Genomic DNA, 13,939 nt, shown 5'->3' on the forward strand with positions numbered 1-13,939 from the left:
CTATTTTTGAAAGGGAAGGGAGGGAGGGGTGTTCTGTCTCAGGAGATGAGCAGTAGGTTTTATAAAGTATCCATGTGGCAAACATCAGGGATTGGGTGCATACTATGGATGAAGTGGTTGACAAAAGATCTGTGCTATTGGTACACAGAAGTAATAAGGATGGGAGGAAAGCTTCTTTGAAAGAAAATGGGCTGGGGGATTGGGGTATTCTCATTGGGAGGGTTCTCAAATTGGTATATGTTTCTGAGCAGCTGCTAATATGTCTGAGGCTTAGAATTGGCATGGTAAATCTAAAACAGTCTCAGCTGTGATTAGCTGACCTCGCCCAAGTTCCAAACCCTACTCTGCGTGATCCTTTTCTTGAGCCTCAGAGCTAAAATACTCCTGAGCTTTTTCCTATTGGCTGGGAAGACCAATTGAAGTTCCCTTGCCCATGTTAGGAGGTGTACGCCTCCTGAACTAAAGATAGACACAGCTGGCCCTTCCAGGCAGCTAAAAGCTTCCAGACTAAGAGGTGTTCCCCACTCGGCAGCCAGACTCCTTGAAATACCCTTTCAGTAATTCTACCAACGCTTCCATGTCTCTACTCTGCCATAACAAAGGCTGTGGGCAGCACTTTGACCCCAATACAAATCTTCCTGGTGAGTAAGCCTGGTCTTGCCAGGGGGATCCGGATCCTGGGGAATGGTCATCTGTGGATAGTCTGATAAAGGAGTAGAAAAAGAAATTTAGTGTACCTGCCCTAGTTTAACTGGTCTGGGCAGTCTTCACTCTTTACTGGACTTTTAAAAAATTATATGGAAAGCCCTAACCGGTTTGGCTCAGTGGATAGAGCGTTGGCCTGCGGACTGAAGGGTCCCAGGTTCGATCCCGGTCGAGGTCATGTACCTTGGATGTTTCCAACTCTATCCCTCTCCCTCTATGTAAAAAATAAAAAAATTTTTTTAAAAAAATTATATGTAAAAACCAAAGCATATAGGCCCTATGGAAGAGGTAAGAAGTGACATCTGGTATAGTTTTCCTTTCTTGATCTTTCTACCCATATCCACAGATTCCTGTTGCCATCACACTGGGATCCCAATCTTCCATGATGCACTTAAGGTGAGGTATAAGTGAGGGGGGATAGCAAGAACATTTCCCAAAGGAAATACACTCAGGAGTCTAAGCTGAGCTGGGTCTCATTATCAGGGTTGGTCCTGTTGCCGGAAGCGAACTGTAGATTTCTCTGAGTTCTTAAACATCAAGGTAAATTCTTTTATTTAGATTCTGCCCCTAATAGAAAGATTCTATCTCTAATCCTCCTCTCCTTATCTGTACTAGGGCTGTACTGTGGGACCACACTGTGCTGAGAAGCTCCCTGAAGCCCCTCAACCTGAGGGCCCTGGCACAAGCAGTTCATTTCAGGAGCAAAAACTGACTACGATTCCAAAGTCAGCAGAGACTTTGCGCCGGGAGAGGCCCAAGTAAAGAGGAGGTCCCAGTCCTAGCTGGTTTGGCTCAGTGGATAGAGCATCAGTCTGCAGACTGAAGGGTCCTGGGTTTGATTTCGGTCAAGGGCACATGCCCAGATTGCAGGCTGGATCCCCAATAGGGGGCATGCAGGAGGCAGCCGATCAATGATTCTCATTATTGATGTTTCTATCTCTCCCTTCCTCTCTGAAATCAATAAAAATATTTAAAAAGGAGGAGATCCCAGGGTTTTTTCTATATTCATGGAGCTTAGGGTCATTGGGGTTTGGAAGCTAGGGCATAGAGATGTGAGGAGGGCCAGATGTCAGGGCTTAGTGTATATTTTGTGCCGTAAGGGAAATCTATCCAGAAATAATGTCCCTTACTGTAAGGTGGTATGGGTGATAGATGGGTATTTTGATTTAACAGAGCAGATAGCCCCTCATGAATACGTATTTATAATACAAGGGGTAATTGGGAAGATCTTGATTTTTTTTTTCTTTTTGGAAAAGATCTTTAAAATAGTTTTACATCAAGAAAAGGATGTAGTAGAATTGGCAGTCAGGAGGCTGTAGAGAAGAGTAAGTTAATTTTATGGAAATAGAAGAAAGTCATATTAGGCCCACAATTAGAGGAAGGGGAAATGGTATGTTTCTACAGAGAAATGTGAGATTTAAGGCAACTGAGTAGATGAGCAAGGTAAGTCCTGGTGATTTCCCCAGGGTCAGGGATTTGGGATGTCCATAGAGAAGAAAATTGGCAATGGGGTTTCTATGCAACTTCTCCAAACCTGACCAGACATCTTGGATTCCATTAGAACTGGTGGGAGTGTTGGAGCTGTCGATCATGGTTAATGAGTCAGAATTAAATCACCCCACCCTTACCCCCTAGGTCAGAGTTGCCTCCAAAGCTGCTTCCACTAAATATATCCCAGGCCCTGGAAATGGCATTGGAAAAAAAGGAATTAGACCAGGAATCTGGAGCAGGTAAGTGGGTCCTTAGTTGGACAGACCTCACAGACTGGAATGTAGTGAAAGTGGCAGTTAGGTGGATGTAATGGATAGGTTCCTGAATGCCCAGCCGGTGTGGCTTAGCAGTTGAGCATTGACCCATAAACCAAGAGGTTACTGGTTTAATTCCTGGTCAGGGCACAAGCACGGTTTGGGGCTCGATCCCCAGTAGTGGCATGCAGGAGGCAGCTAATCAGTGATTCTCTTTCATCGCTGATGTTCCTCTCTCAAATCAATAAAAAGGTATTTAAAAATAAAAATAAAAGATAAGTTTCTGACTCTATTTTCCTCCCTTGACCAGGACTTGACAGTAGTCTGATCCAGACTGGTTCCAGCTGCCAGAACCCAGGATGTGACGCTGTGAGTGAGAGTTTATGAGGGCTCAAGCATGTGGCTGAGGGATACTATACCCAAGAGATGATTAGGTATAGATATGAAGTTCCATGAAGTACACTTTAGAATGACCCGATTCCTTTCCTTTCTCCTTGATCTGTCTTAGGTTTACCAAGACCCTGAGAGTGATGCTACTCCATGTACCTACCACCCAGGAGCACCTCGATTCCATGAGGGGTAAGGGAGGGTACTAGGTGGGCTGTGGGAGAGATTTCTCCCAATGTTGAACATAGATGGGAGTAGGGGCTTGTGGGAATGGAAAGGGATTCAGTTGAATTATCTTCCTACTTCAGGATGAAGTCGTGGAGCTGTTGTGGCATCCAGACCCTGGATTTTGGGGCCTTCCTGGCACAGCCAGGATGCAGAGTTGGTAGACATGACTGGGGGAAGCAGGTAAGCTCCAACTTCCCTGAACTCGATTAGAAGCCAATTCCAGAAATAATTTCTCCTCCCCATAATTCATAGCAAGCTCTCTATCTCCCTTTGTATGGACCAAATAAGATTCTACTCCTTATCCCTCAACAACCCAGCATCTTTGCAATCAATATAAGTTAGTGTTAATCTTTTTGAACTCTGTCTCTTCTCCATACAAACCATGAGAACTCCTCTTGGGTTAAGCGTTCATTTTTATCACCCACATTTCATATCTTTAGCTACCAGCATCTTGCCGTCACGATTGGCACCAGACAGATTCCTTAGTAGTGGTGACTGTGTATGGCCAGATTCCACTTCCTGCATTCAACTGGGTGAAGGCCAGTCAAACTGAGGTAAGGAATGTCTGATACTGGATGGGAGGCTAGTGAATTGGGTGTTATTACAATCTTACAGGCAGTGTTGCTTTATGTAGTTAAAATGTAGACTCCATAGTCCCCTGAGAGGAAGGTAGTCATATTAGGTCAGGGTTATCTGACTGACCTGTGCAGGTATGGATCTGGCCTGGTTCTGTGTCATAATGATCTGTTCTGACCTTCTGGATTGTTACTACCCCCATAATTCTTTTCTCTCAGCTTCATGTCCACATTGTTTTTGATGGTAACCGTGTGTTCCAAGCACAGATGAAGCTCTGGGGGGTAAGTGAAGATAAGGGAGCACAGGAAGGAGGGCAGATGGGGTGAAAAGAAGGGCCAGACTGCAATGAATAGAGGGTGTCTTGGGGGGGAAGGAGTTGTAATGGGAAGAAGTGGAGGTTTTCTCTTCATTTGCTTTTATATTCTCTCCCTTCACCTCCTTTTTTCCCCCCTTCCCTATCCCCTTTCTCTTTTTTCCCCTCTCCCTTACTATGTTGTCTTATTCCTCCATCTTTTCTCCGCCTTACATTTTTATTTTCTCCCTGTCATTTATCACCACCTGACCCTGACCCCAACAACGTTGATTTCTTCATTTTCTCTTTTTCCCGTGTTCCTTTATCTTTCCCTCTTCCTCAGGTCATAAACGTGGAGCTGAGCTCTGTCTCCTTGATGCCATCTCGGGTTGAAATCTCCCTGGTGAAGGCTGACCCAGGATCCTGGGCCCAGCTGGAGCACCCTGATGCACTAGCTGAGAAGGCTAAGGCAGGGGTTGGGTTAGAGATGGATGAGGAAGAATCTGAGGACTCAGATGATCTGAGCTGGACAGAGGAGGAGGACGAGGAGGAAGCAATGGGGGAATAGTGACACCAAACAATCAAGGATCTAGACGGGACCTCAATAAATTTCATAGGATCTCAGAGACCAGGATATGGTTTGCCATGAGATATTGAGCAGCAGGAGGCTGAAGGAGGGGAGAACAAAAACATCCAAACCATGCTGTTTTTTCTCTTAAATAAATCTGGTATTCTACAGTTTCACATAGTGTTGTTCTCTCACCTCACTATCTAAGATTGTATTCATTTCCCCCAACTTCTGTGTGTTTGACACATGTGTGAAAACAAGCACATGCACATTCAATCTATTCTTCACAACCATCAGTTATTTACTGAGTACTTACTATGTGCCCAGTTATGTGTTTAGGTAGTTTAGAGATATTTGAGAAACAGACTACTTATTCATTCATCTCAGGACAATTACAGTCTGGCTTACAAGTCATGGATAATCGACATGAAATAATAATAAACATTTTTAGGTAGTTAAACTGAGTACTAAATTGTGCAGTACAGTTTTTAAGAGCTATTGGAGTTGAGAGAATGGCGAGATTAATGTGGACTGCAGTAGAAAAGGAAGGCTCAGAATAAAATCTAACCTGTTCCTAAAAAAAAGAAAGGGAAGTCTCCATGGCAGAGGTAATTTTTTTAAAGCTTTATTGAGATACAATTTGCAGACCATACAACACCCATTTAAAGTATAAAATTCAATGTTTTTCTGAGTTGTACAACCACAATCAACTTAAAACATTTTCATCACTCCAAAAGAAACCTTGTCTGTACCCATTAGTAGTCACTCCCAATTTTCCTTCAAACACATAGCCCTAGGCAACCACTAATCTACTTTCTGCCTCTGTGGATTACCTATTGTGGATATTTCATATGACTAGAATAAAAAAAATATGTGGTCTTTTGTGACAGACTTCTTTCACTTAGCATAATATTTTCAAAGTTCATCCATGTTGTAACATGTATTAGCTCTTAACTTCTTTTCATGAACAAATAATATTCCACTGTGTGATATACCACATTTTGTATATCCATTCATCAGTTGAGGGACATTTGGGTCCTTTTCCACTTTTTGCCTATTATGAGTAATGATGCTATGAGCATTCATGTAAAAGTTTTTATACAGACATAGGTTTTCATTTCTCTTGGATATATACCTAGGAGTGTAATTTATGGGTCAAATGGTAACTTTAATCTTTTGAGCAACTGCCAGACTATTTCCAAAGAGGCTGCATCATTTTACATTCCCACCAGCTATGTAAGAGGGTTCCAGTTTCTCTATATCCTCAATAACACTTATTTGTCTTATTTTATTATAACCATCTTAGTGGGTGTGAAGTGCAATCTAACTATGGTTTTAATTTGCAGTTCACTGATGGCTAATGATGTTGACCATCTTTACTTGTGCTTATTGGTAATTTGTGTCTCTTATTTGGAAAAACGTCTGTTCATATCCTTTGACCATCTGCTAATTGGGTTTTCTTTTTATTGAGTTGTAAAAGTTTTAAAATATAGGGTATCTCCAAAAGTGTATACACACACTTTGAATAATTATTAAAGGCAGTGTTTATTAAAATAAATTTCATTTTCAAGATTGAGCTTCAGATGTTAAAGTGGGTATACATTTTTTGGGACACCTTGTATATTTTGGAGATAAGTCTCCTGTCAGATATAAGATTTGCAAATACTTTCTCCCATTGTGTGTGTTGTCATTCCACTTCCTTAGTGGTGTTCTTTGGTACACAAAAGTTTTTAATGTTTATGAAGTCCAGTTTTTCTATTTTTCCTTTGTTTTCTTATGTTTTTGATGTCAAATCCAAGAAACCATTGCCTAATTCAAGGTCATGAAGATTTGCTTCTATGTTTTCTCCTAAGAGTTTTATAGTTTTAGCTCTTAGATTGAGGTCTTCAATCCATCTTGAATTAATTTTTTTACGTGGTATGAGGTAGGGGGTCCAACTTTACATTTATGCTTATGGATATCCAGTTGTCCCAGCACCATTTTTTGAAAGACTCTTCTGTCCCAATTGCCTTGGTACCCTAGCTGAAAATCAATTGACCATAAATGTGAGGATTAAGAAATACATTCTGGCCGAAACCGGTTTGGCTCAGTGGATAGAGCGTCGGTCTGTGGACTGAAAGGTCCCGGGTTCGATTCCGATCAAGGGCATGTACCTTGGTTGCGGGCACATCCCCGGTAGGGGGTGTGCAGGAGGCAGCTGGTCGATGTTTCTCTCTCATCGATGTTTCTAGCTCTCTGTCCCTCTCCCTTCCTCTCTGTAAAAAATCAATAAAATATATTAAAAAAAAGAAAAAAAGAAATACATTCTGAATGGAAATTTGAAGAATGAGAAATTTGGGTGGGTATGGAAGAGAGGGAGAGCCAGGATGGGGCTAGAAGGTGTTTTATTTTACTTTTTGTGTTTTAATTTAATTTTTTAAATATATTTTATTGATTTTTTAAAGAGAGGAAGGGAGAGGGATAGAGAGTTAGAAACATCGATGAGAGAGACATCAATCAGCTGCCTCTTGCACACACCCCCTACTGGGGATGTGCCCGCAACCAAGGTACATGCCCTTGACCAGAATCGAACCTGGGACCCTTCAGTCTGCAGGCTGATGCTCTATCCACTGAGCCAAACCAGTTAGGGCTGTGTTTTAATTTTAATTCCAAAAGTAATACACTGCCACTGTAGAAAAACTCAGTACAGAAGTATGTAGAGTAAAACGTAAATATTCCTCTTCAGATGTTCTCCAATCTTAGTTCCTTTGCTGTTTGTAACCACTGCTAACATATAAAAAGGCATGTTTAAGGGAGGGCATAAAAAAATTAAATGGCATCTGACTAGATTGGGAGGAGCCTAAAATACTAGATCAAGGATTTTGAACATGATTTAAAAGAGAGTTAAAAAGGCATTATAAGCTTTTCCTTTTAAAATGTATATTCTTAATCAGAGGACTCTTTTAAGTCTGCCTTGAGTCAAATTTACTTTCTCAACAGCATCGCCAAGAATCTGGAAGATTTAAACTCTAAGAAACATCAAACTAGGAAGCTCACCAAACCTCAGATGACCTCAAGTTCTTTTCATAGCAACCTTCCCTCTCAGTTCAGATTAAAGAAACATAGGGTCTCATTGGGAGCTAGGAGTAAGATGGGGATGGGAGAATGGATATGGGCAGCAAAGGTGAGGGATCACAGCATAGTTTGGCTGAGAATTTGGAGATTGAAGCAAGATTAGGGGATATTAGGGAATGAGTTCAGGGATACCTCACATATCAGAGATAAAGGGGCTTCCTGGACCTCCAGGATATTCGACAATACTCACTCAGTATTCTCTCATTCTATGGATTTGAAATGCAAATAAAATGTCCCCCTCGAACTGAACCCTTCAGATTCTTTCTAACCCTAGCAGCAGTTAACTATTTTTAAAAATATTTTTATTGATTTCAGAGAGGAAGGGAAAGAGAGAGAGAGATAGAAACATCAATGATGAGAGAGAATCATTGATTGGTTGCTTCCTTCCTGCACGCTCCCCAATGGGGATCAAGCTCACAACCTGGGCATGTGCCCTAACCAGGAATCAAAATGTGACCTCCTGGTTCATAGGTTGATGCTCAACCACTGAGCCACGCTAGTCGGGCAGCAGTTAACTTTTAATGTCATTTTTCTGTGAGAGAGTTATCATCCATAGAGGCTTTGGTAGACATTAAAAATACATAGAAGTAAAAATCCATATAGAAAAATACATAAAGGGCACTAACCTTAAATGTACAACTTTTTTTCTATCTTATCAAAATCAGGGGACCAGCAATTACCCAGAAATCCTGGAGAGGATGGAGGTGAGGAATCAGAAAGTTCAAGTAATCCTTGTTGTATATAAATTTGATATATAAAACTTTAAATTTACAGCATTAAAAAGTAGTGTACTAAAAATAATAAAAATTTAAAAAATAAAGTAGTGTACTAGCTCATTTTACATAGCCCAAAGCCTAAAATGTAACAAATTTTCAGGCAGGTGTATAACATTAATAACAACAACAATAACCATAGCTACTATTTCTGATAGAAACTAACCTGCCAGGCAGTTTGCTAAGTGCTTTGCATGCATTATCTAATTTAATCCTCCACTTCCCACCATGAAATATATATATATATATATATATATATATATATATATATATATATATATATATATTCACATTAGCACAAATCCTCTCCATATCTCCTTTTACACTTCTCATTTCTTCCTAATGTGCTTTGTATCCTATCCCCTCACACCTTCCCAGAAACCTTACACTATTAATTATCCTTTCTCTTTCTTGTTTATTCAACCTTTCCCTTTTGTTGGATATTTTCATTGGCATTTAAATATGTCCAAGTCTCTCCAATCTTACAAAAACAATTTCCCTTGAGTTCACATCCTTCCCTAGCTACTACTTAACTCTTTTCTCTCCTTTATAACTAAACTTCTTGAAATAACTACTTTTTCTGATCCTTCTTCCTGATCCCTTCACAGCACACTTCATTCTGTCTTCCAAAGCCCTCAATCTGTGTTGATAAGGTTACCATTGGCTATGAAGCTACTAAATCCAATGGATACTTTTAGTCCTCATCTTGCTTGATTTCTCAAGTAAAATTTGACACCAATAATGGTTTCTTCCTTGAAATACATTGGCTTCTGTGACCCATTGCTCCTTTTGGTTGTTCTACATCACTTGCCATTCCTTTCAGTCTCCTTTTCAGGCTCCTCCTTTTCTACTTGGTCATTCAATTATGAAGTTCTTGAAGACTCAGTCCTAGGCTTTCTCTCTTATATATAACTCTTCTAGACACTCATTTATGCACATGATTTCAAATACCAACCATATGCAGATGTCTCACACAATTTTATCTCTAGGTCCAGATCTGTGTATTATCATACTAATAGGTAGTACATATTTGGAACAGTGTCTAGCATATAGTAAGTACTATATATGTGTTTTCTATTATTAGTACTACTTTACTCCTCCTCTGTCTCTTCATCAAAAACTTGCACCTCAAAAAAAAAAAAAAAGAAAGAAAAAGAAAAGAAAAGAAAGAAAGAAAACCCAAAAACTTTCACCTCAGACTATTAGGAAAGTTGGGGTGCTTTTTTCTTTGGCAGGGCACACCTCCAATATCCAATTTTATAATGTTTTGGAAAGAAAAAAGCATTTTCTTGACAGTCAGGTCTTGCTATCCTATGTAGTGATAACATATTCACCATAACATTGCATCAGCTTCAGGATTAATGGATATTGTAATCACCTGATGAGTGAGTGGAGTCGCATGAACAGAATACCACTGGGCTAGGCACTTCTACCCACATTATTTCACTTAATTCTCACACCTGCTCTGTGAAGTAGGTATTTTCCCAATTTTTTACAGATGAGGAAACCAAGGCTCAAAAAAGGAAACAGCTTGCTTGTGGACACAAAGCTACTGATTAAAACCTCAGTGTTTGCAAAGAGCTGTCCCAGGTCCTAGAGCCCTTTGAGGACTGGGCTCTTAGAAGAGGAACTTGACACCACATCATCTAGTCAAGCAGAGTCCCTTTGATAAGCCTAACGAAACCAGCGAGGCCCATAACACTTTCCCAAACAACTTTTATGTCTCTGATCACCTCATCTCTAACTTTGGTGGGACTCCTAGCTACTTTACCATTTACTTTATCCAGGTCAATAACTATCTCCCAGTTATACCAGATTTGGTGTTCCTGTCTCTGGGTCCCCACTGTACTCTTTCTTCCTTTCTGCTTCCAAAGTCCCAAAACACTGCTAGAAGGAGAACCAAGCAGACCAGTATGAACTCATGCTGTCCAATTTCAACTTAGCCTTTGCAGCTGCTCAGCAACCCTTTTATTTGTCTCATACATTCCCTGGCACTTCCCACTGAGGCTGTTTCAGACCTTCCTCTTCTCAAATTCCAGCCCCTCCTGTTCTACAACCTCAGAATAACACGCACACTTTCATCAGTTGCTTGACAAACAACATTGTTTTAAAACCTTTTATGGAGAATCTAAAACATGTACAAAAGTAAACAATAATATAATGAATCCCCATTTACCACTCAGCTTCAAATAGTATCAGCTCTTAGGCACTCTTGTTTCATCTCTTTCCTCCCTTCCATATTATTTTGGAATAATTCCCAGACATATCATTCCATACCTAAATATTTCAGTATGTGACTTTAAAAGATAAGCATATTTTTTTAAAAAAGCACAAAAGTAATACAATTAGCACATAAAATAAACAAGCAATAATTCCTTAATGTCATCAAATACCAAGTCAGTATTTAAATTTCCAATAGTTTCATAAATGTCCAAATAAGTTTTTACAACTTTTTTGTTTGAGTCAGTATCCAGATAAAATCCACATATTGTGATTGGTGGATACATATTATATGTCACTTTTAAACTAAATGTTCTCCTTCATTTTTTTCCTTTTCCTTATACTTTTTGGTTGAGGAAATTGGATTGTTTTTCAGTAGAGTTTCACAAAGTCTGGGTTTTGCTGATTACATCTCTGTTGTATAGTTTACATGTTTTCTTGACCTCTGTTGTATATATTGGTGCAATCAATAATATCTGTACAATGCATTTTCTATATATATTTTTTTCTTTTTGCATCCTCTATATTTATTATCCTGTTTCTTTTGTCCATGTGACCAAAGAAATGGAAGTTCTCTGGCTTGGAGAGTGACTCAGGAAGGAGCTAGGACCTCTTTATCAGGACTGAAACAGATGGTTGGGGTCAAAGCTCAATAAATAGTAACATAAGTCCAGGCAAGATAGGATGGGTGAGGGACCATGTCGTGTCAGATTTCCACTCTGCTGGTATGTAGAGCAGGACAAGCAGGGAAGGAATGATCAGGCTGAAGTCAGAACTGGAAAAGGAGAGGTAGCATTTGAGGCAGCAGCTGGGATTATTTCTCAGGGGAATTACTCTGTTTGCTGTACCCTGTTTTCTAAATATATCTTATTCATTCCCACTTGTGTACTCTTGCCCAGGATGTTTCCTCTGCTTGGAATGTCATCTCCTTTTTCTCTACCCATCCAAATCCTACTTATCTCTAATGACCAGTGCTAGTTCCCTCTTTTCTATATATTTTTTTTTCCAATTTTTTTATTAAGGTATTATATGTGTACATATCTTACCATTGCCCTCCCCACACCCCACTCCCATATATGCCCCCACCCCCCAGAGTTTTGCATCCATTGGTTATGCTTATATGCATGCATACAAGTCCTTTGATTGATCTCTTATCTCCCCCACCTCTCCCTAACCTTCCCCTTGTAATTTGACAGTCTGTTTGATGCTTTACTGTCTCTGTATCTATCTTTTTGTTCAAGTTTATAATGTTCTTTATTATCCATAAATGAGTGAGATCATGTGGTATTTTTCTTTCATTGACTGACTTATTTCACTTAACATAATGTTCTCCAATTCCTCCCAGGTTGCTGCAAATGATGAGAATTCCTTCTTTTTTATGGCAGCATAGTATTCCATTGTGTAGATGTACCACAGTTTTCTGATCCAGTCATCTGCTGACGGGCACCTAGGCTGTTTCCAAATCTTAGCTATGGTGAATTGCGCTGCTATGAACATAGGGGTGCATATCTCCTTTCTAATTGGTGTTTCTAGTTTCTTCGGATATATTCCCAGGAGTGGGATTACTGGGTCAAATGGGAGTTCCATTTTCAGTTTTTTGAGGAAACTCCATACTGTTCTCCACAGTGGCTGCACCAGTCTGCAATCCCACCAGCAGTGCACGAGGGTTCCTTTTTCTCCGCATCCTCGCCAACACTTGTCGTTTGTTGATTTGTTGATGATAGCCATTCTGACAGGTGTGAGATGGTACCGCATTGTTGTTTTGATTTGCATCTCTCGGATAATTAGTGACGTTGAGCATGTTTTCATGTGTCTCTTGGCCTTCCTTCTGTCTTCTTTTGAAAAGATTTTATTTAGGTCTGTTGCCCATTTTTTTATTGGATCATTTATCTTCCTTTTATTAAGTTGTATAAGCTGCCTGTAGATGTTGGAGATTAAACCTTTATCAGTGATGCCATTTGCAAATATGTTCTCCCATGCAGTGGGCCTTCTTGTTGTTTTGTTGATGGTTTCTTTTGCTGTGAAAAAGCTTTTTATTTTGATGTAGTCCCATTTGTTAATTTTCTCTTTAGCTTCCATTGCCCTAGGGGCAGTGTCAGTGAAGAATTTCTTTTGGCATATGTCTGACATTTTGCTGCCTGTGGATTGCTCTAGTATTTTTATTTTTTCCCGTCTTATGTTTAAGTCCTGTATCCATTTTGAGTTTATTTTTGTGTATGGCGTAAGTTGGTGATCAAGCTTCATTTTTTTGCATGTATCTGTCCAATTTTCCCAACACCATTTATTGAAGAGACTGTCTTTATTCCATTGTATGTTCATGCCTCCTTTGTCAAATATTAATTGAGCATAGTGGTTTGGGTCAATATCTGGATTCTCTATTCTGTTCCATTGATCTATATGTCTGTTCTTGTGCCAGTACCAGGCTGTTTTGAGAACAGTGGCTTTGTAATACAGCTTGAAATCTGGTATTGAGATCCCTCCTACTTTATTCTTCTTTCTCAGGATTGCTGTGGCTATTCGGGGTCTTTTTTTATTCCAGATGAATTTTTGGAGAGTTCTTTCAAGGTCTGTGAAATATGCCGTTGATATTTTAATGGGGAGTGCATTGAATCTATAGATTGCTTTGGGTAGTATGGACATTTTAATGATGTTGATTCTACCAATCCATGAACATGGTATGTTCTTCCATCTGTTTACGTCTTCCTCTATCTCTTTTTTCAGTGTCCTGTAGTTTTCCGTGTATAGGTCTTTTACCTCCTTAGTTAAGTTTATTCCTAGGTATCTTAATTTTTTTGGTGCGATGGTAAATGGGATTGCCTTTTTAGTCTCTCTGTCTGTAAGTTCACTATTGGTGTATAGAAAGGCCATAGATTTCTTGGCGTTAATTTTGTATCCTGCTACATTGCCGAATTCATTTATTAAGTCTATGAGTTTTTTGACGGAGTCTTTCGGATTTTTTATGTACAATATCATGTCGTCTGCAAATAAAGACAGCTTTACTTGTTCTTTTCCAATCTGGATGCCTTTTATTTCTTCTTCTTGTCTAATTGCAATGGCTAATACTTCCAGTACTATGTCAAACAGGAGTGGTGAGAGTGGGCATCCCTGTCTTGTTCCTGTTCTTAGGGGAAATGTCTTTAGTTTTTGTCCATTGAGTATGATGTTTGCTGTGGGTTTATCATATATAGCTTTTATTATGTTGAGGTATGAGCCATCTATTCCCACCTTGTTGAGAGCTTTTATCAAGAAAGGGTGTTGGATTTTGTCAAATGCTTTTTCTGCATCAATTGATATGACTATGTGATTTTTATCTTTCAATTTGTTTATGTGA

At 39.6% G+C, this 13,939-nt stretch overlaps 1 protein-coding gene across 2 annotated transcripts; it reads left to right on the forward strand.

Annotated features, from left to right (window-relative positions):
• Positions 1–120: 120 nt before the first annotated feature.
• On the forward strand, positions 121–6,280 carry ITGB1BP2 (integrin subunit beta 1 binding protein 2). 2 transcript variants are annotated; one of them, XM_079764451.1, is made up of 11 exons: positions 121–641; positions 1,052–1,101; positions 1,189–1,245; positions 1,321–1,463; positions 2,341–2,435; positions 2,761–2,819; positions 2,959–3,029; positions 3,146–3,245; positions 3,506–3,619; positions 3,860–3,922; positions 4,277–6,280. In XM_079764451.1, the coding sequence occupies exons 1-11, from the start codon at positions 578–580 to the stop codon at positions 4,499–4,501; spliced, it is 1,041 nt and encodes a 346-aa protein (XP_079620577.1). In that variant the 5' UTR covers positions 121–577; the 3' UTR covers positions 4,502–6,280. The 2 variants fall into 2 exon arrangements, with proteins under 2 accessions (XP_079620577.1, XP_079620576.1); XM_079764450.1 differs by lacking the exon at positions 121–641 and having other exon boundaries at positions 661–1,101.
• Positions 6,281–13,939: the final 7,659 nt, after the last annotated feature.

The sequence above is a fragment of the Cnephaeus nilssonii genome (assembly GCF_951640355.1).
Source record: "Cnephaeus nilssonii genome assembly, chromosome: X".
NCBI lineage: Eukaryota > Metazoa > Chordata > Mammalia > Chiroptera > Vespertilionidae > Cnephaeus > Cnephaeus nilssonii.